The sequence below is a fragment of the Eumetopias jubatus genome, unplaced genomic scaffold, assembly GCF_037043125.1.
Source record: "Eumetopias jubatus isolate StellerSeaLion01/CBP00866 unplaced genomic scaffold, mEumJub1_p1.0 scaffold_13, whole genome shotgun sequence".
NCBI classification, from domain to species: Eukaryota; Metazoa; Chordata; class Mammalia; order Carnivora; family Otariidae; genus Eumetopias; species Eumetopias jubatus.
The window spans coordinates 71,418,678-71,441,543 of NW_028274819.1; the positions used below are offsets into that span (position 1 = coordinate 71,418,678).

At 38.0% G+C, this 22,866-nt stretch overlaps 1 protein-coding gene across 3 annotated transcripts in view; it reads left to right on the forward strand.

Annotated features, from left to right (window-relative positions):
- The window catches only part of FOLH1 (folate hydrolase 1), a 74,119-nt gene that overhangs the window by 39,230 nt on the left and 12,023 nt on the right, over positions 1-22,866 (forward strand). For all 3 annotated transcript variants that reach the window (XM_088017407.1, XM_028091710.2, XM_028091711.2), the window contains exons 9-14: positions 186-271; positions 1,748-1,867; positions 4,037-4,119; positions 8,628-8,691; positions 20,045-20,112; positions 22,719-22,810. In XM_088017407.1, the coding sequence (XP_087873533.1) occupies positions 186-271; positions 1,748-1,867; positions 4,037-4,119; positions 8,628-8,691; positions 20,045-20,112; positions 22,719-22,810 (513 nt within the window). The remainder of the gene's footprint in view (positions 1-185; positions 272-1,747; positions 1,868-4,036; positions 4,120-8,627; positions 8,692-20,044; positions 20,113-22,718; positions 22,811-22,866) is intronic.

Sequence of the window (22,866 nt, forward strand, 5' to 3'; positions counted from 1 at the left end):
CAGGAAACAAAACCACAGGTTGTAGACAGGAGTACACTTACCTCATTGGTATCAGACAACGGAACAATGGAATTCTTGCATGTGTACATTTAGAAATCTTTAAAATGATGTAAGAATTAAAAAAAACCTGGGGGGGGCAAAGCGTTAACCAGTGTTTTCAGAATGTGTCTTTTATTTTTGTTTAGAAAAGTCAAGATGCACATCCATTCTAACAATAAAGTGACAAGAATATACAATGTGATTGGAACTCTCAGAGGAGCAGTAGAACCAGGTAAATTAATCATTTGCTCAGCAAATATCGATTGAGCAATTCTTCTGGGCCAGGTACTCCTCTGAGCTCTGGGAACGTATGGTGAATAGAGCACAGCAACTCTTTGCCGTAATGGAACTTACACAAACACAGAATACATAAATATGAGGTAATTTTGTATTGTGATACATGTTGTGAAGAAAAGGAAATGTGGGGCTAGGCTGGTTAGATGCCCAAGGTTAGTTAATGTTAAGCTGTGCATGCTTCAGTTAAATGATCAAGGGAGCAAGGGCAGGAAGAGGTCATTCTGAGGTATTTTCTTAGGGTTTTCTGGATTAGTTTGCCACATATTTTGCTTGGGGAAATATCTTCATGATAGCTACAAGCATCTATATAAAAGATAACGCTCTTAGAAAATTCAGGTAACCTTGTGGTGCTTAGGTGGCTCAGTCGGTTAAGCATCCAACTCTTGATTTCGGCTCAGGTCCTGATGTCAGGGTCGTGAGACTGAGCCCCGTGTCAGGCTCCACGGTCAGCCTAAGATTCTCTGTACAACCTGGCTCATGTGCGCTCACTCTCTAAAAACAGAAAGAAAATTAAGGTAACCTTGAATTAATGAATCCTTTACATAGTTTTATTTTCCCTTGAAGTTAATAAGATATATAGACACGATTTCCACAGAATTTCAGATGACTTATAGATTAATACCTTTTATAAATAGTCTTGATTATGTTTGAATTCCTTAGGAATTATGGATATGTATTTGTTACCCACAAGCATTACACATATTTTTCTTAGAAGCAGCCAAAGCTTGCTTTCAGTGATAAAGAATATTGGTATTGGTATGCTTTTAGTGAGTACTAAACAATATATAATGGGCAATTCATTGAATCTTCCTGAGTACCTATTTTGTGCTGGCTCTGTATTAGGCATGAAGGATGAAGGGATAAAATGAGAACAAGGAACCATACATTCAAGTGTGGTAACTGTTGGTCAGATATGATAGGATTGCTCTGAAGGCTGGATCATGGGAGCAGTTCCCTCCCATTTGGAAGCTAGGAAAGAGTCATAGAGGAAGAAAATTGCTGAGCTGTACCTTGAAAATTGACCAGAAGGATTAGGAAGCAGAGAACCTACTATGTGGCCACTGCATTCTCTTACTCTGAAAATACTGGAAGCAAAGTGACAAGTAGGTAAGAGAGGAGTAACAGAATTATAAAGAGAGGTGGATGGAATAATTTCTATCCTTCTATACTTATCATTACCTCTATACTTATGATTATTATCATACATTGAAGTATACCTTTGCTTATCACATACATATTTTCTTCATACATCAAAATCAGAACAAAATAGGTATATTTACACAAGTCTTCAGGAACCTTGATATCTTTCTTGGAGTTGTGAATGCTCTCTGTTTGGATGTTCTTGAGTCATTTGCAGTTTGCCCCGTTGTTGACCTGGAATGACAAGTAATTCTGCAATGATGCTTTCTAGACAGATATGTCATTCTTGGAGGTCACCGTGACTCATGGGTGTTTGGTGGCATTGACCCTCAGAGCGGAGCAGCTGTTGTTCATGAAATTGTGAGGAGTTTTGGAACACTGAAAAAAGAAGGTAATATAAACAGAAAGTAAAAAGATCAGCCTCCCTGAATCTCAGTGTAGTCCTCTGTAAGGTGTGTAAAATTACCACTTTCTCATATGATTGTGTGAAGGGTCACCTGAGAGGATGTGTGCAAAATATACCACCCTAGTAGCATTGAGTACTTAGTAATACCTACTAGCATAGCAGCTTTCAATAACTTGTGGCTATATTACTCATGTGGGTTAGTTAATTATATTGTTTATTTATTTTTGCTTATTTATAGAATAATGTTTACATTATTGATATTCATAAAATTATAATCTGAAATAAAGGAATTCTGCTGTTAGGGGTTGCTCTTGACAACAAAGAAGGTGGAAATGGGTTACTTCACAGGAGAGGACAAACCAAAATAGGTCATAGGCCAAAGTGTCCTGATCAGAGAACTGTGAGCATAAGTTTCTTGGGCCCTTCTAGCCTCACACGTCAGGTCAAGTGTCCCAAGTAAGGAGATGGAAGCTTTCTCAGAAAAGTACTGGTCTCGCTGCCTAATAGGATGTCTCAAAAGTTTGATGTTTGCATTCCCACACCCCCAGCCTTGGTTTGTTCTCGGGAGATTTAGGTTTCTCCTCCTAGCACAATTGCTTCAATCATTTTAGAATCTTCTTATGAAAAAAGATAAGATTGAGTTCAAATGGCTGCTTTTTAAAATAAATTACGCCTTGAGAGCAGAAAATCCACGCTGTGTACTGACCCTGCAAATTAGGGTTTGGGGCTGGAAATGTGATCCAGGTTTTTTTTTTTAGCAACAATAAAAACAATGGCAAAAATATATTAAGTTTGCATGGTGCTCATTTCCTCAGAGAACCAGTGTTTTCGCATGTTCTCTATTTTGAACTCTTAGCAACCAGGGAGAAGTCTAGTTATTTCTGTTCTCGTTTCACCAATAAGCTAATCAAGGTTTATAGAATCCAGTTATATAGCTAGTGTGTGGTGTACCTAGTATGTGGCAGAGTCAGAGAACCAGGGTTTCAACTCAAATTTCTGGCTACCTATCCACAAAGCCATGTTTCTCTTTAAAACAAAATGGTAAAGGGCTCTATTCTTTTTTTCTGCACAGTTCTCTTGTATTTTAAGAACACAGAATTATGAGGGCTTGAATCTACATAGCTCATGAATTAGCTAGTCTTTAACAGTAGTACAAAAAAATGCCATGATCTTGCAATAAGACTCCCTACGATGAATACAAAACATCACAGTGACAATAAAAGCATGCCAAAAGAGTGCAGTGATGAGGAATGACAATTCATAGGAAATTTGAATAATATCATGAACAAACTTGACAAAAATAAAACACTGGACTCAGCTGTAGGGATACATATTCTTAATAAGCACAACTGAACTATTTACTAAAATAATGACAAGTTTTTGGAGCACGTATGAAGTGCTGTATTTGTAAACATGACTCCATTCAGTCTTCCCCCAAATCAAGTAGTATCTTCATCTTTACCTTGCTACTTCTCAGGTACAGATGAAGAAAGGAAAACTGAGGAAGCTTGCATAACTTCCCCTCAGTCCTAATGCTAGTAAGTGAAAGAACTGGTAATCGAAATAAGATCTTTCTTGAACTCCAAGGTCAGTGTTTCTAACTCCCAGCCATATCACCTCCTTTTTGAGCAGCGCTAAGTTATTGTAACCCCCACAGACATCGGTACTGCTAACAGAGCTTCTGTTGACAAATTCTGGCAGAGAATGGAGTGAAATCACACAACCAGCTGACACTGAACAATTGTTTGTGCAATGCCAGAACATGGAAGGGTTGTAAGGAATTTTCTCTCAGTTTTATCTGCTCTCGGAACATAGACCACATCTAGCACTTTCTTCTTTCTCTCCGGGCAGCTGCAGAACCAGATGGCTGCCTGTGTGTATCCAATCATATACACCGATTAGAATATTATGACCTCACAGAATTTTTGCTGTGTCTACATTTTCCCCCTTTTCAGTGCAAATGTGCTCTTTTGTATTGACAAATCAGCTTTAAAAATCTCACAAAAGGAATTTATATAAGTAAAAATTCTCACCAGAGTTCACCTTTCCTAAACAACCAGTGAAGTTTTAGTGTTGTTTTTCTGTGGAGTTTTACAATGTCTTGGATATATTATGCATTTTCCCAGCATTTATGTGTCTATACATATATTTTAGGATGGAGACCTAGAAGAACAATTTTGTTTGCAAGCTGGGATGCAGAAGAATTTGGTCTTCTTGGTTCTACTGAGTGGGCAGAGGTTAGTTGATAATTTGCTACAATATAAATTTTCATTATAGCAAAGCATTTAGGACTTAATTCTCAAGGATGTAAAAATAACAAGTGATTTCAATGAGAACATATTCAGACTTTTTTCCAAAGTCTGAAATAACACATCCTTGTTTAAAAATAACAATCTCTCTGTATTAAAGAACTGTTTAGTTTGAACTTTTGAAGCCACTTAATGTCACTTGTCAAAATGATTAATCTTCATTTTCTGGGAGTGTGACAGTAAATAAGTAAATTCCCTAGAAACCAAACATCAAAATAAGTTATCATTTTTTCTATCGTCCTTTCCAAATTAGCTCCTAAAGCTAACCACATTTAAATCCCTTCTTGAGCCTGAACAGTAAGGTATACTTTTCACATTTATGTTCCTTATATGACTGACTCTAAATTAAATCATGGTAAAAATGAGGCAGGAAGTCTAACTGCAGAATATTTGATAGGCCCCTTTGGAAGTAATTTTACCTTTACACAGAAGATGTTATACACAAACCAAATAGTAACCACAGATCAGAAATCAGTAATGGATATGCAAAAAATAAAGAGACAGGAATCCAAGTCTATCACTAGAGAAAGCCAACTAACCGTGAGAGAAGAGAGCCAAAGAAGAAAGGAACAGAGAGGAACTATAAAAACAACCATAATACAAGTGACAAAATGGCAATAAGTACATCCCTATCAAGAATTACTTTGAATGTAAATGGACTAAACATTCCAATCAAAAGACAAAAAGCAGAATGGACAAAAAAGCAAGACCCATCTACATGCTGCCTACAAGAGATTCATTTTAGACTTAGAGACACATGCCAACTGAAATTGAAGGGATGGAGAAATATTTATGCAAGTGGATGTGAAAAGAAATCTGGGGCAGCAATACTTATATTGGACAAAATAGACTTTAAAATAGACTGTAACGAGACAAAGAAGGACACTGTATAATCATAAAAGAAACAATCCAACAAGGAGATAAAACAATTGTAAGTATTTAGGCACACAACATGGGAGCACCCAAATATATAAAGCAGTTAACAACAAACATAAAGGAACTAATTGATAGTAATACAGTAATAGTAGAAGAATTTGACACCCCATTTATATCAATAGATAGATTATCCAAACAGAAAATCAATCAGGAAATAGCAGTTTTGAATGACACTTTGGGCCAGATGGATCTAACAGATACATTCAGAATGTTCCATCCTAAAACAGCAGGATACACATTCTTTTCAAGTCTACATGGAACGTTCTCCAGAATATATCATATATTAGGTCACAAAATAAGCCTCAACAAATTCACAAAGATTGAAGTCATACCATGCATCTTTTCTGACCAGAACACTATGAAACTATGTCAACCACAAAAAAAAATCTGGAAAGAGCTCAAATACATGGAGGTTAAATAACATGCTACTAAACAATGAATGGGTCAACCAAGATATGAAAGAGGAAATCAAAAAATACGTGGAAGCAAATGAAAATGAAAACACAATGGTCCAAAATCTTTGGGTTGCAGCAAAAGCTGTTCTAAGAAGGAAGTTTATAGTAATACAGGTCTACCTTAAGAAGCAAGAAAAATCTCAGATAAAAAACCTAACCTTACATCTAAAAAAACTATAAAAAGAAGAACAAACAAAACCCAAAATCAGTAGAAGGAAGGGAACTAAAGATTAGAGGAGAAATGAACGAAATAGAAACTAAAAAAAAAAAAAAAAAAGTACAACAGATCAGTGAAACCAGGAGCTGCTTCTTTGAAAAGATCAATAAAATTGATAAACCTTTAGCTAAACTCATCAAAAAAAAGAGAGGACTCACACAAAATCAGGAATGAAAGAGGAGAAATACCAACCAACACTACAGATATACAAAGGATTATAAGAGAATATTACGAAAAATATTATGAAAAATTATATGTGCCAACAAACTGGACAACCGAGAAGAAATGGATAAATTCTTAGAAACATCATTTGGGGCGCCTGGGTGGCTCAGTCATTAAGTGTCTGCCTTCAGCTCAGGTCATGATCCCAGGGTCCCGGGATCAAACCCTGCCACTGGGCTCCCTACTCAGTGGGAGGCCTGCTTCTCCCTCTCCCGCTTCCCCTGCGTGTGTTCCCTCTCTCACTGTCTCATTCTCTGTCAGATAAATAAAATCTTTTAAAAATACATAATTTATATAATTTATCAAAATTGAATCAGGAAGAAAGAGAAAATTTGAAGAGCCCAATTACCAGCAATGAAATTGAATCAGTAATCAAAAAATTCCCAACAAACAAAAGTCCAGGACCAGACAGCTTTACAGGTGAATTCTACCAAAAATTTTAAAAAGAGTTAATACCTATTCTTTTCAAACTAATCCATAAAATAGAAGAGGAAAGAAAGCTTTCAAATTCATTCTTTGAGACAAGATTACCCTGATACTAAGACCCGATAAGGACACTACACAAAAAGAACTACAAGCCAATATGCAAAAATCCTCAACAAAATATTAGCTAACTGAATCCAATGATACATTTAAAAAACGATTCACCACAATTAAGTGGGATTTAATCCTGGGTGGTTCAATATTTGCAAATCAACCAATGTGATACATCACATTAGCAAGAGAAAGGGTAAAAACCATATAATCATTTCAGTAGATTCAGAAAAAGCTTTTGACAAAGCACTACATCCATTTATGATGAAAACCCTCAATAAAGTAGGTTTAGAGGGAACATACCTCAACATAATAAAGACCATATATGAAAACCCACAGCTGACATCATGTTCAATAATGCCTTCCCTAAGGCAAGGGAGACAAAAACAAAAATAAACTATTGAGATTATATCAAAATAAAAACCTTCTGAACAGCAAAGGAAACAATAAATAATACTGAAAGACAGCCTACTGAATAGAAGATACTTGCAAACGACTTACCTGATAAAGGGTTAGTATCCAAAATATATAAAGAACTGAACAACTCAACACACAAAAACCAATCTGATTAAAAAATGAGCAGAAATCATGAACAGACATTTCCCTAAGAAGATATATAGATGACCAATGGGCACATGAAAAAATGCTCAACATCACTCATCATCAGGGAAATGGGAATCAGAACCACAATGAGGTATCACCTCAGACCTGTCAGAATGTCTAAAATCAAAAACAAAAGTGTTGGCAAGAATGTGGAGAAAAAGGAACCCTCATGCACTGTTGGTGGGAATGCAAACTGGTGCACACTGTGGAAACCAGTATGGAGGTTCCTTAAAAAATTAAAAATAGAATTACTATATGATCCAATAATTCTACCACTCAAATAATATGAAAAACACTAATGCAAAAAGATATATGCACCCCTATGTTTATAGCAGCATTATTTACAATACCCAAATTATGGAAGCAGCCCAAGTGTCCATCAATAGATGAATGAATAAAGAAGATATGAGATATATATATATCTCATTATATATACACACACATATGTGTATATATATATATATATATATAATGGAATATTATTCAGCCATAAAAAAGAATGAAATCTTCCTATTTGCAATAACATGGATGGATCTAGAGAGTATAATGCTAAGCGAAATAAGTCAGAGAAAGATGAATACTATATGTGGAATTTAAGAAACAACCAAAGGTGGGGGGAGAGAAACCTCTTGGTTTGTCTGTTTCAGATTCACCACCTAAAGTTGCATATTTTTTCTACTTCCTTTCTTACTGTCGGGATGCTTAGGAAATTACATGTTTTGGAGATTCAAAATCCACTTGATAGCTCAAAACAAAACAAAACAAAACAAAAAAACCCTGCTACACGTTTTGTCAGCATTTTACTATTGTGCAATGATCAGTCTTCACCAATAGGTGGTGTCATCCTACAGAAGAACTTCATGCTTCCGCCTATAGTATGGAAACCACATGTTTTTAAAACATAAATTTGAAATTTGAAATTATTGACTCAGGTGAGATTCTCTTAAATAAAGAGATGTTCATGGGGGGGGTCGCCTGGGTGGGTCAGTTGGTTAAGCGTCCCACTTTTGAGCTCAGATCAAGTCTTGATCTCAGGGTCATAAATTCAAGCCCAGTTGGGCTCCACGCTGGTCTTGAAGCTTACTTAAAAAAGAGAGAGAGAGATTGAGAGGAGATGTTCATGGGAAGATTTCCACGAAGGGGTTTCTATCTTATGTCATTCATGTTTGCTAAGAGAATTTCTTAAACGGTAAACCATGGCATGGTTAAAGGAATCAACTCCTTTTCTATTTACCATTTTAAGAATATGGGCAGGTTCATCTTAAATTTTAGTCTTAAAAATGTTTTGCTTGTTATTTCTTAGAATAATCTTTATCGGAATTATTTCAAACAAACTCTGTTTTCACAATCTTATATATCAATTTTGTGGTCAGCTTGTTTCAAATATCTCCACACAGCACATGTAGATGTACATTGTTTTAGGGGGAGGTTATGGTATATGTTTATGGTTTTATTCTTTTTTATTATAGGAGAATTCCAGACTCCTTCAAGAGCGTGGTGTGGCCTATGTTAATGCTGATTCTTCTATAGAAGGTGAGTAACGTTGGTCTCATAGGAAAAGATGTGATCTAGTACACGAACTAGTAGCAGCCACTTAGTTCGTAAATGATGCTCCAGTAAAGAAAGCAAATCCAGTACATGTGGTTAGGGACTCTGCTGCTGGTGGGTCTGGCTGTGCGCTTGCCTCATAGCAGCTGTGAGCCCAAGAGTGCTAATTTGGGAAAGCAGCCCTCTCTGATTTGCTTCATCTGGCAGATTTTCTTGTCTGTGCTAGGGATCGTAAATACCTGTTAAATGGATAAATAAAATAATAGAACTAAAGATTTCTCTGGTTTTAGAATGGTGTAGCAAAAAAGTGTAAATATAATCCTAGTTTTATCATATCATGCATATAGATTTTGGAAAAAAATACTGATGTCCAAGTATTTTTTTCTTAATTTTTTTTCCAATTCAATGAATCGTTATTGAGCACTTCTCTCCGTAATGTACTTTACAGTATTTCAAAGGAATCAGAGGTTAGTAAAGAACAGTCTTGCACTCAGGAGTTTGTGGCTCAGTACAAACAATAAATTAGTCTAGGATTCTAATATATGCAGGTACCATGAAAAGGCCATATGGGCACCTGGGTGGCTCAGTTGGTTAAACTCCTGCTTCGGCCCAGTGTCTGACTTCGGCTCAGGTCTCTCTCTCTCTCTCTCTCTCTCTCAAATAAATAAATAAAATCTTTAAAAAATCATATTACTATTTTTAAAAAAGGCTATAATCAGACTGGTCTAGGAGTTCAGAGGAGAGAATAGTAGCAAGTTCAGGAAAAGCCTGAGAAATGACACTTGAGACTGGCCTTCAAGAACATATTTGCTTTTGATAAGCAGAGATTTGAATGGAAGGACATCGTCAGGTCTATTTCCAAGATCAAGCAGTCCACTGCCACTACCCTGCACACCCACTCATCTTTCTGTTCTTGACTATATGCTCCTTCCTGGACAGTGCACCTGCTGTTCTCAGTACCAGATGGTTGTTCAACACACTCTACCTGTTTAATTCTTATCCTTACAGCCTCCTCTGAACTGTTACTTTTTCAGGGAAGCCCTGTCTTTAGCACTCATCACTGCCATGGATAAACAACTATTTGCTTTACAAACTACTTCTGTTACTAGGCTGTCTTCTTCAGCCAGGAACAGACAGGATCTTGATAACTCGTGGTTTCCTAATGTCTTGTTAAAGAAAGACGTGTTGCACAGGTGCAGCAAATGAATGAGTCAATGAACGCAGGGTGGGCTTTTAGAATCTTCCCTGTAGTGTAGGAGTAAACTTTCCGTATCAACAGTAATTGAGACATTGCATTTTGCTGGAGACATGCTGCAATGTACATATCTTCGTCCACCTGTCTGAGTTACATCGTCCTAGGAGGTAGCTCACGCAGTGCATTTCAGCCATCCTGCCCTCCTCTTATGTTGGTGGTAAAGGGCCTGGCCTTCCTCCTGGCACTGCCACTTTCTCATTGTGTGGCCTCAGGTTGTGACTTACTTTCCATGTCTGTTTTCTCACCTCTAAATAGAGTTACTGGGCTGCCTGGGTGGCTCAGTCAGTTAAGCGTCTGCCTTTGGCTTGGGTCATGATCCCAGGGTCCTGGGTTTGAGTCCTGCATCGGGCTCCCTGCTCAGCAGGAAGTCTGCTTCTCCCTCTCCCTCTGCCTACCGCTCACCTGCTCGTGCTCTCTCTCTCTCTCTCTCAAACAAATAAAGTCTTTCAAAAAAAGGAAAAAGAAAGAAGAAAAACACTTAAAAAATAAAAAAATAGAGTTACCAAGAGTACGTATGTCCAAGGATCTTATCAGGGCAAAAGTGGTTATATTTGCAAAACTCCCAGACTTGTGCCTCTCACAGAGCAAAAGTTCAAAAATATTAGCTTGGAACTATTACCCTTATTTAGAAACACATAATCAGATGAAACACCTTTGCTACAGAGAATAAGATCTTAAATGTGTATTTTTCAAAAGTAGAATAATGTTGTCTTTATTGCTAGGTTTGTTTGTAAGATTTGATTGTTAATGGTTTTGATCATTGGAATTTTTTTATTGTTATGTTAATCACCATACATTACATCATTAGTTTTTGATGTAGTGTTCCATGATTCATTGTTTGCATATAACACCCAGTGCTCCATGCAGAACGTGCCCTCTTTAATACCCATCACCAGGCTAACCCATACACCCACCCCCCTCCCCTCTAGAAACCTCAGTTTGTTTTTCAGAGTCCATCATCTCTCATGGTTCGTCTCCCCTTCCAACTTACTCCCCTTCATTCTTCCCGTCCTGCTATCTTCTTCTTCTTTTTTTTTTTCTTAACCTATATTGCATTATTTGTTTCAGAGGTACAGATCTGTGATTCACAGTCTTCCACAATTCACAGCGCTCACCATAGCACATAACCTCCCCAATGTCTATCACCCAGCCACCCCCTCCCTCCCACCCCCCACCACTCCAGCAACCCTCAGTTTGTTTCCTGATTTTAAGAATTCCTCATATCAGTGAGGTCATATGATACATGTCTTTCTCTGATTGACTTTTTCACTCAGCATAACACCCTCCAGGTCCATCCACGTCGTTGCAAATGGCAAGATCTCATTCCTTTTCGTGGCTGCATAATATTCCATTGTGTATGTATACCACCTCTTCTTTATCCATTCATCTGTCGATGGACATCTTGGCTCTTTCCACAGTTTGGCTATTGTGGACATTGCTGCTATAAACATTGGGGTGCACGTACCCCTTCAGATCCCTACATTTGTATCTTTGTGGTAAATACCCAGTATTGCAATTGCTGGATCGTAAGGTATCTCTATTTTCAACTGTTTGAGGAACCTCCATACTGTTTTCCAGAGTGGTTGCACCAGCTTGTATTCCCACCAAGAGTGTAGGACGGTTCCCGTTTCTCCTCATCCACACCAACATCTCTCATTTCCTGACTTGTTAATTTTAGCCATTCTGACTGGTGTGAGGTGGTATCTCATTGAGGTTTTGATTTGGATTTCCCTGATGCCGAAGGATATTGAGCACTTTTTCATGTGTCTATTTGCTATTTGGATGTCTTCTTTGGAAAAATGTCTGTTCATGTCGTCTGCACATTCCTTGATTGGATTATTTGTTCTTTGGGTGCTGAGGTTCAGAAGTTCTTCATAGATTTTGGATACTAGCCCTTTATCTGATATGTCATTTGCAAATATTTTCTCCCATTTTGTTGGTTGTCTTTTGGTTTTGTTGACTGTTTCTTTTGCGGTGCAAAAGCTTTTTATTTTGATGAAATCCCAATAGTTCATTTTTACTCTTGCTTCCCTTGCCTTTGGTGATGTTTCTAGGAAGAAGTTGCTGTGGCTGAGGTCAAAGAGGTTGCTGCATGTGTTCTCCTTTAGGATTTTGATGGACTCCTGTCTCCCGTTTGGGTCTTTCAACCATTTGGAGTCTATTTTTGTGTGTGGTGTAAGGAAATGTTCCACTTTCATTCTTCTGAATGTGGCTGTTCAATTTTCCCAACACTGTTTGTTGAAGAGACTGTCTTTTTTCCATTGGACATTCTTTCCTGCTTTGTCAAAGATGAGTTGACCATAGAGTTGAGGGTCCATTTCTGGGCACTCTATACTGTTCCATTGATCTATGTGTATGTTTTTGTGCCAGTACCATACTGTCTTGATGACAGCTTTGTAATAGAGCTGGAAGTCCAGATTGTGATGCCACCAGCTTTGCTTTTCTTTTTCAACATTCCTCTGGCTATTCGGGGTCTCTTCTGGTTCCATAAAAATTTTAGGATTATTTGTTCAATTTCTTTGAAAAAAGTTGTTGGTATTTTGATGGGGATTGCATTGAATGTGTAGATTGCTCTAGGTAGCATTGACATCTTCACAATCTTTGTTCTTCCAATCCATGAGCATGGAACGTTTTTCCATTTCTTTGTGTCTTCTTCAATTTCTTTCCTGAGTATTTTATAGTTTTCTGAGTACAGATCCTTTGCCTCTTTGGTTAAATTTATTCCTAGGTATCTTATGGTTTTGGGTGCAATTGGAAATGGGATCAACTCCTTAATTTGTGTCTCTTCTGTCTTGTTGTTGCTGTATAGGAATGCCACTGATTTCTGTGATTTTATATCCTGCCACTTTACTGAATTCCTGTATGAGTTCTAGCAGTTTTGGGGTGGAGTCTTTTGGGTTTTCCACATAAAGTATCATATCATCTGCAAAGAGTGAGAGTTAGACTTCCTCTTTGTTGATTTGGATGCCTTTGATTTCTTTTTGTTGTCTGATTGCTGTGGCTAGGACTTCCAATACTATGTTGAATAGGAGTGGTGATAGTGGACATCCCTGCCACGTTGAGAATGATATTCGCTGTAGGTTTTTCATAGATGGATTTTATGATATTGAGGTATATATCCTCTATCCCTATACTCTGAAGAGTTTTAATCAAGAAAGGATGCTGTACTTTGTCAAATGCTTTCTCTGCAACTACTGAGAGGATCATATGATTCTTGTTCTTTCTTTCATTAATATATTGTATCACATTGATTGATTTGCGGATGTTGAACCAACCTTGCAGCCCAGGGATAAATCCCATTTGGTCATGGTGAATAATCCTTTTAATGTACTGTGGGATCCTATTGGCTAGTATTTTGGTGAGAATTTTTGCATCCATGTTCATCAAGGATGTTGGTCTGTAATTCTCCTTTTTGATGGGGTCTTTGTCTGGTTTTGGGAACAAGGTAATGGTGGCCTCATAAAATGAGTTTGGAAGTTTTCCTTCCATTTCTATTTTTTGGAACAGTTTCAGGAGAATAGGTATTAATTCTTTTTAAATGTTTGGTAGAATTCCCCTGGGAAGACATCTGGCCCTGGGCTTTTGTTTCTTGGGAGATTTTTGATGACTGCTTCAATTTCCTTAGTGGTCATAGGTCTGTTCAGGTTTTCTATTTCTTCCTGGTTCAATTTTGGTAGTTGATACATCTCTAGGAATGCATCCATTTCTTCCAGATTATCTAATTTGCTGGCATAGAGTTGCTCTTAATATGTTCTTATAATTGTTTGTATGTCTTTGGTGTTGGTTGTGATCTCTCCTCTTTCATTCATGATTTTGTTGATTTGGGTCATTTCTCTTTTCTTTTTTATAAGTCTGGCCAGGAGTTTATCAATCTTGTTAATTCTTTCAAAGAATCAGCTCCTAGTTTCGTTGATCTGTTCTACTGTTCTTTTGGTTTCTATTTCATTGATTTCTGCTCTGATCTTTATGATTTCTCTTCTCCTGCTGGGTTTAGACTTTATTGGCTGTTTTTTCTCTAGCTCCTTTAAGTGTAGGGTTAGGTTGTGTATTTGAGACCTCTCTTGTTTCTTGAGAAAGGCTTGTATTGCTATATACTTTCCTCTTAGTACTGCCTTTGCTGTATCCCAAAGATTTTGAACACTTGTGTTTTCATTTTCACTGGTTTCCATGAAATTTTTTAATTCTTCTTTAATTTCCTGGTTGACCCATTCATTCTTTAGTAGGATGCTTTTTAGCCTCCATGTATTTGAGTTCTTTCCGTCTTTCCTCTTGTGACTGAGTTCTAGTTTCAAAGCATTGTGGTCTGAAAATATGCAGGGAATAATCCTAGTCTTTTAGTACTGGTTGAGACCTGATTTGTGACCTAGGATGTGATCTATTCTGGAGAATGTTCCATGGCACTAGAGAAGAATGTGTATTCCGTTGCTTTGGGATGGAATGTTCTCAATATGTCTGTGAAGTCTATTTGGTCCAGGGTGTCATTTAAAGTCTTTATTTCCTTGTTGATCTTTTGCTTAGATGATCTGTCCATTTCAATCAGGGGGGTGTTAAAGTCCCCCACTATTATTGTATTGTTGTCAATGTGTTTCTTTGCTATTGTTATTAATTGCCTTATGTAATTGGCTGCTCCCATGTTAGGGGCATAGATATTTACAATTGTTAGATCTTCTTGTTGGATAGACCCTTTAAGTAGGATATAGTGTCCTTCCTCATCTCTTATTACAGTCTTTGTTTTAAAATCTAGTTTGTCTGATATAAGGATTGCCACCCCAGCTTTCTTTTGGTTTCCATTAGCATGGTAAATGATTTTCCACCCCTTCACTTTCAATGTCGGGGTGTCTTTGGGTCTAAAATGAGTCTCTTGCAGACAGCATATTGATGGGTCTTGTTTTTTAATCCAATCTGATAGCCTGTGTCTTTTGATTGGGACATTTAGCCCATTTACATTCAGGGTAACTAGTGAAAGATATGAATTTAGTGCCATTGTATTGCCTGTTAGGTGACTGTTACTGTATATTGTCCGTGTTCCTTTCTGGTCTATGCTGCTTTTAGGCTCTTTGTTTGCTTAGAGGACCCCTTTCAATATTTTTGGAGGGCTGGTTTTGTGTTTGCAAATTCCTTTAGATTTTGTTTGTCCTGGAAGCTTTTCATCTCTCCTTCTATTTTCAATGACAGCCTAGCTGGATATAGTATTCTTGGCTGCATATTTTTCTCATTTAGTGCTCTGAAGATATCATGCCAGTCCTTTCTGGCCTGCCAGGTCTCTGTGGATAGGTCTGTTGCCAATCTAATGTTTCTACCTTTATAGGTTACATATCTCTTCTCCGAGCTGCTTTCAGGATTTTCTCTTTGTCTCTGAGACTCGTTTTAGTATTTGATGTCGGGGTGTTGACCTATTTTTATTGATTTTGAGAGGGGTTCTCTGTGCCTCCGGGATTTTGATGCCTGTTTCCTTCCCCACATTAGGGAAGTTCTCTGCCATTATTTGCTCCAGTATACCTTCTGCCCCTCTCTCTCTTTCTTCTTCTTCTGGGATCCCAATTATTCTAATGTTGTTTCGTCTTATGGTATCGCTTATCTCTCAGATTCTGCCCTCATGATCCGGTAGTTGTTTATCTCTATTTTTCTCAGCTTCTTTATTTTCCATCATTTGGTCTTCTATATCGCTGATTCTCTCTTCTGCCTCATTTATCCTAGCAGTTAGTGCCCCCATTTTTTGTTGTACCTCATGAATAGCCTTTTTTATTTCAATTTGGTTAGATTTTAATTCTTTTATTTCTCCAGGAAGGGTGTCTCTAATAACTTCCATGCTTTTTTTAAGCCCAGCTAGCATCTTTAAAACCATGATTCTGAACTCTAGGTCCAACATTTTACTAATGTCCGTATTGAGTAGGTCCCTGGCAGACGGTACTACCTCTTGTTCTTTTTGCTGAGGTGATTTCTTTCGTCTTGTCATTTTGTCCAGAGGAGAATAGATCAATGAGAGAGAAAATGCTAACAGGTTAAGAACGTCCCCAGAAAATATACTCTAAACAAATCAGAAAAGACCTGAAACCAGGGGAAAAGAAAGGAAAAGAAAGAAAAAAGAAAGAGAAAGAAAAAGAAAAAGAAAAAATTAAAAACAAACAAAAACAGAACAACAACAACAACAACAAAACAGAATATGAGCACATATGATCAGGCTAGTGCATAGATCAGTGCCACACACTAGATTTTGGGTGTATTTTGGTCTGTTAGAAGATAGTGCCTTCTAAAATTGTAAAGAAAGAAAGACTTATATATGTACAAAAGAAGGGTTGATACAATGAAGGGATGGACGATGACTTAAAGATGAAAATTATAAAAGAATTTATAAAAGAATTGATAAGTTGTTTGTAAAAAGAAGGAAGAAGATTTAGAAAAAAAAAAGGGAGAGAATGTAATCAGGCAGGAGACTAGAACAAAGCCATACACTAGAGATTTAGGGTATATTTTGATCTGTTAGAAGAAACTGTATCTCAAAATTTTAAAGAAAGAACAACTTATATATATATATTCCAAAAATAACGGTAACTACTATGAAGGGATAAATTTTCTAAAAGTGAAAAATAAAAAATATTTTCTAAAAAAGGGATTGATAAGATGTTGGTTGAAAAAGGGAAAAAGAAAAATTCAAAAAACCAAAAAACAAAGTTAAAAAAATTAACTTTGAAAAACTAATGAATCATGGTAAAAAAGCGATGAATCCTATGTGCAGTATTCCCCTAGCACTGGAGTTCTCCCGTTCTCCTTGATTGGTAAACTTGGTCTTGGCTGGCTGTTCGTGCTGATCTTCTGGGGGAGGGATCTGTTGCTGTGGTTCCCAAATATCTTTGCTGGAGTCGGAATTGCCCAGCCCTTGTGAGTCCGGGCTAAGCAATCTGCTCAGGTTTGCTCTCAGGAGCTTTTGTTCCCTCCAAGCTCTCGGTACAGCTTTGGAGGATGAGAGTGAAAATGGTGGCCTCCCAATCTCCACCCGGAGGAGCCGAGAACTCAGGGCCCCGCTCCTCAGTGCGCCCCCAGAGAAAGGCAGTCGGTCACTCCCGTCTCCCCGGTCTCCGGCTGCACTCCGTGCTCACCCGGCCTGTGACAGAGCATTTCTATCTCTGGCACCCAACACCGTGTGGAGTCTCCAAACCCAGCAGATCCCTGCAGTGCACTCCTGCACTGCTCCTCCCAGGCGAGGAAGGGGAGTCTCCCCGGATCTGCCACTTGTTGGGTCCCTGCTGGAAGAGCAGTGGCCCGAGTGGGCCATGGATCACAGTTTATGGCAACCCTGAGCTGAGAGCCCGCGCCTTGGCTCCGTCTCTGCAGCTGGCTTCCCTAATCCGATACCTGGGAGCTCTGCCACACTCAGGCACCCCCGGTCTTTCTGTGACCCCGAAGGTCCTGAGACCACACTGTCCCACGAGGGTTTCACCCCCAGTTTAGCCACTGGAGCAACGTCCCTCAGCAGAGCCGGCTTCTAAAAGTTCTCATTTTGTGCTCCGTGGCTCTATCACTTGCCAGAAGCGGCCGATGGAGGCCCCCTCCCCTGCCGTCTATCCTCCCGAATATCGCCTCGGATTCACTTCTCCACACGTCCTACCTTCCAGTAAGTGGTCGCTTCTCTGTTCAGAGAGTTGTTGCTACTCTCTTCTTCGATCTCCTGTTGAGTTCGCAGGTTTTCAGAATGGTTTGATCCCCATTCAGCTGAATTCCTGAGACCAGACGAAATCCAGGTCTCCTACTCCTCCACCTTCTTGCTCTGCCTCTAATCATTGGAATTTGTTGATGACGTCACTCCCTGCCTTAAAACGCAGCATTGTCTTCCTATCATTCTCAGCATCAACAGCACATGACACCATGTTACTCGATGACTGGGATTCCACTTATCTTACTTTGTTTTATATTTAAAATTTTGTTAAATATTCATTTTTAAGATAACACAATAAGTGATACATTGACTTTCTCATGGTAAAATGCAAAATTTATAATCAAAGCAAGAACCTTTACTTATATCACTCTCAAACTCAGCCCTCTCTCCGAAGGTGCTACTGTCCTCAATTTGAGATGTTTCCATCACACTGACATTCATCTCTAGATGGTTAGCTCACTCAAACCATCAGTGATGTTGAAGGTGCTGTCTTAAGTGCTTTACATGTAAATATTTATTTAATCCAATAATCCTGTAAGGTAGGTACTTTATTATTTTCCTTGTATAGAAGAGGAAACCTCCAATTCAGAGAGATTAAGTAACTTTCCCGAGTCACACAGCTAGTAAAAGATTGAGCTGAGACTCAAATCTAGGTGATCATCTTTATCCTTCTAACGACTACATTGTGTTGCCCCTCACGATCTTATACAGATTTTCATTACATATTACATATTACATACTACATGGTTCTGCGTCTTCTCCTTTTCTATTCAACAGCATATTATGGAACATTTTCCATGTCATTATATATAAATCTATCACTTGAAAAGAAAAACTTCTACAGTGTTTTCGACAGAGCAATTTACGTCTCAATTCTCCAGCTGATGGTCAGATTGCTTCAATTTGTTGCAGTAAATATCTTGTTTATTTGTCCACCTTGCCTTTTTCTATACAAGTGGAGAGTGGAGAGCTACAATATCATGCCTTGGTCGTGGTACACGTGCATTACGTGGTAATTTATGCTGCCAGACTACCTCTCTGACTCTCTGGTTTGCACTCCTACTAGCTCTTTATCACTTTTAAAAATGGCAGTGGCTAAAATTTGTGCATATTTATTCTTCTAGTCGAAATTTGGAACCAGCCTTTCAAGTTCCATGAACAGTTCTGCTGGAGTGTCTACTTATTTTTAAAGCCTCAACTTTTGCTATCCCCAGACGTGGACCTGAAGCTTTGAGATTAGAGTTGCTGGCCATTCTTTGAGTACATCATGTACTTTTATATTTCTGGGCATTTGTACAGGCTAATCCTTGATGAAGTTGTCTTAACTTTCCCTTCCCCAGGCCTCCATCATGCTTTAGCCTTCTGTCCCTGTGCTCCCACAACTTCTTGAGGTCACCTCTCCTGGCTGGTTCTCATGACTCTCAAACTCATCAGACAGAATTCCTGAGGAATGGGAACACCATCTCTGTTCTCTATTCAGAACTAGCTGGAGAGCATCTGCCTTATAAATGCATTTTTTAAAAGATTTTATTTCTTTTATTTGAGAGAGAGAGAATGTGTGCACATGCACACATACAAGTGGGGGGAGGGGAAGCAGAAGGAGAGGGAGAGAGAGAGAATCTCAAGCAGACTCCAAGCTGAGCATGGAGCCCGATGCAGGGCTCGATCCCAGGAAACTGAGACCATGACCTGAGACAAAATCAAGAGTTGGATGCTTAACTGACTGAGCCACCTAGGTGCCCCCACAAATGCATTTTTACAACAAATGTTTATTGGGTAAATGCTAAAGGCCAGGACTGTGCTAACCCCTGGCAACAAATAAAAGTGAACACCTGCTCCCATGGAATTTCTAGTCTGGTGGGAGGATGGAAAATAAAAAGGCAAATATTTAACATGTTGAGAGATAACCAATGAGAAAAATAAGCAAGGTCAAAAGAGAAAGAGTGGCTAGGATAAAAGGAAGAGAGGGTGCTCCTCTAGGTAGATGTTCAGGGGAAAACTCTCAGAAAACATGATATTAGACTAGAGGAGGAGTTTTAAGTCATGCAGATATAATGCATAACACTGTTCCAGGCTGAGGGAACTGTATATGCAAAGCCCCTGAGCAGGAGTCTGCTTGGGCAGAGTGGGAGGTGAAGATTTGGAGTGGTGATGGGGGTTGTTTCATGCCTGGAACTGAGGACTGTGGTGAGCAATGATGCTTTTATTGAATAGTAAGTTGGAGAGTTTTATTGGACTTAGGTTTTTTTTTTTAATTTAATTTTATTATGTTATGTTAGTCACCATACATTACAACATTAGTTTGTTTTTTTAAATTTTTTTATTATTATGTTATGTTAAGGATCCTTCTGGCTAAAGAGCTAGGATTCATCTTTGAATGAAAGAATAAAGTAAATGAAATAAAAAAACACTCTCTCTTTATCTTTAAGGAAACTATACTCTGAGAGTTGATTGCACCCCACTAATGTACAGCTTGGTATACAACCTAACAAAGGAGGTAAAAATAATTATGTATAATTTTAGAAAGTTTGAGTTCTACAAATGATGTTTTCTTGAGGAACCATTATTATGTTAAGCAGCTGCATTGTTTTATAATTTGTCTTTCTCTCATATAGCAAATATTACCTCTAATAAGCTCCAGAGAACATTACATCTAATAAACTGTTTACATATGCTACCCCATTTCTCCCAACTACTGAAGCAGCCCTGGGGTTGCATTGTGTCTACCATCCCCATTTGAAATCGAGAAAACTGAGATCAAAAAGCATTAGCCCCCCACTGTCATACAACTCATGCTGTAGATGAACCAGCACTTGGTCCTGTGATTTCACTCCTTAATTTTAAAACTGATTTATACTCCTTCAAGTAATGATATCAATTAGCCCAGGACACAGGAAGAGTTGAAGTTTCTAAGTGATCAAGAAGGAGTATGTTGCAAAAACAGCAAGCGCTGATTCCAGGGTCCAATTGGTTTGGGGCAGAGGCTAGGGGAGACCATGTACCCCCCTCCCTGACTTCTGGCCTTGAGCTGCACTCCACTGAGCCCCACTGAACTAGGCTGACAGCTGAAGTTCTCTTAATTCTGACAGCAGCACAGGATCCCGAACCTACTGGAGAGATTGTGCCTGAGTTCCTCCAGGACTGACAGGCAACTCTTCACTTTCCTTGTCCTGATCCTCAGTCTACTGGGCCTAGCATTCGTTATCATGAAGAACTTGTTGCTTGGCAGATTTTTGTTGTTACTGCTACTTATCTGATTTGAACTGGAAAGGAAAAAAAAAAAGACTTGCCTATTTAATAGAATTACCAATTGATGTATAATTACCAAGGAAAACACAATTATTCCCCTTCAGATAGGGGTTTTCAGTAAGACTTAAATGTCACTAACCTTTGGTTTCAAAAGCATGGAATGTAATCTTATGACTTAGCTTCTCCTCTAGGATTAGAAAAAAAAAATTCATGTCATTACTCAAGAGCTGCATCATTTGCCTGCAGTTTTATCAATTTCCATGAAGTATGTAAAAATTTAAATATCTGCAACAGGGTGTTTCTGAGAATGTTCACTCTTCATGTAATTTAAGTCAAATGCTAAGGAAGCTTGCCAGTTCTTTGTTTTCTGGCTGGCTTGGTGGCATCCGGAGACAATTGAAAAAACTCTACTCTTTAGGTCAGATTTGAAATTATGTGTTGCTTGACAGTTTGGGGGTTTGTTTTATTCTGTTTTATTTGGGGAGAGTGATTTATAGCATTTTACATTTGAGTGATAAACTGAGAATTTAGTACTGTATTTCTACACTGTGTTAAATGTGCATTTCTTAGAATAAATGGAGCAGTGCTGTTCCTTATATCAAAATTTTGTGTCAATTTATAAGCTTGAGTGAAATTCTTTTGTTGCCTATTTATTCATATTTTACAAATTAAGATGTTAATAACATAATTTCTGTTAACCTAAGTTCTGACTCTCTCCTCATGCTTATGCAAATTTGTGTTCCCATAGACCTTTGCACCTAGCACATTGCATTCCACATTTTTACCTGTAGTTCTCACTCGTAGAGAGTATGTAATGTGTCTTATTGAGCTTCGTTTCCCTGGCATTCACAAAAAGTCTTAAACAATATAGGTACTCTATAAACTTTTAAAAATCACTTTGTTGAAAAGCGCCTGGGTGGCTCAGTTGGTTAAGCGACTGCCTTGGGCTCAGGTCATGATCCCGGAGTCCTGGGGTTGAGTCCCACGTCAGGCTCCCAGCTCAGTGGGGAGCCTACTTCTCCCTCTGACCCTCTCCCCTCTCATGCTGTTTCTTTCTCGCTTGCTCTCTAATAAATAAATAAATAAATAAAATCTTTAAAAAAATAGAACATAGGACTTTTATTAAATATAATATAAAAACATTGTATACCATATAATGTATAATAAATAACCCATGAATAGTGATGGAAGATGTATAATTAAAGTTTAGTTTGTGAAATGTTTCCAGCATAACATCTAATGCACTAGATTTCAAGAATAGGTCTAGAACTCAATAATAGGTCATATTTTTTTCCTTAGTTTTCTCATCTGTAAAACCAGAAAATGTATTTAAAGCCCAATATTTAACACAATTATAGTAAATAATTGATTAAATAAAATATTAATGCATTTATTTTTATTGTGTATTATTTAATGACTTTAGCAACCTTACTGACAAGAAGCAATATTAAAAGAAATACCTTCTCTTAATCACCTTGCTTCCTTTCATTTTCTTTTTTATAAGAGGAGAGAAATGTGTGTTTTTGAGAGCAGCCTCCCTCAACTCAGAAAATATAGACCAAAAAATCTTACAATATGACCATCCGTTTGCCTACAGTAGCTTGGTAATAATTTGGCCTTCTTTTCCATACACATCATGTATTCTTTATAATAGTCACACTTATATATAATAGCATGAACATTTTCCCCTATTGTCAGAAACTCATTGTAATTCTTAATGACTGCTAATATATGAATTGTATCATGTGTCTTGCTGAATATAGTTTAGTTATTCATTCCCTGGTTAATGGACATTTAAATTTTAAAATATCTGATTTATAAGTATTTTCTTTTTTTCCCTTTTAATCTGTGTAGCTCCAAAGCCCCGATGAAGGCTTTGAAGGCAAATCTCTTTATGAGAGCTGGAATGGAAAAAGTCCTTCACTGGAGTTCAGTGGCATGCCCAGGTAAACAAACAAGACTTTCTACTAGATAGATTATAGGATTGGATTGAAAATGAAAG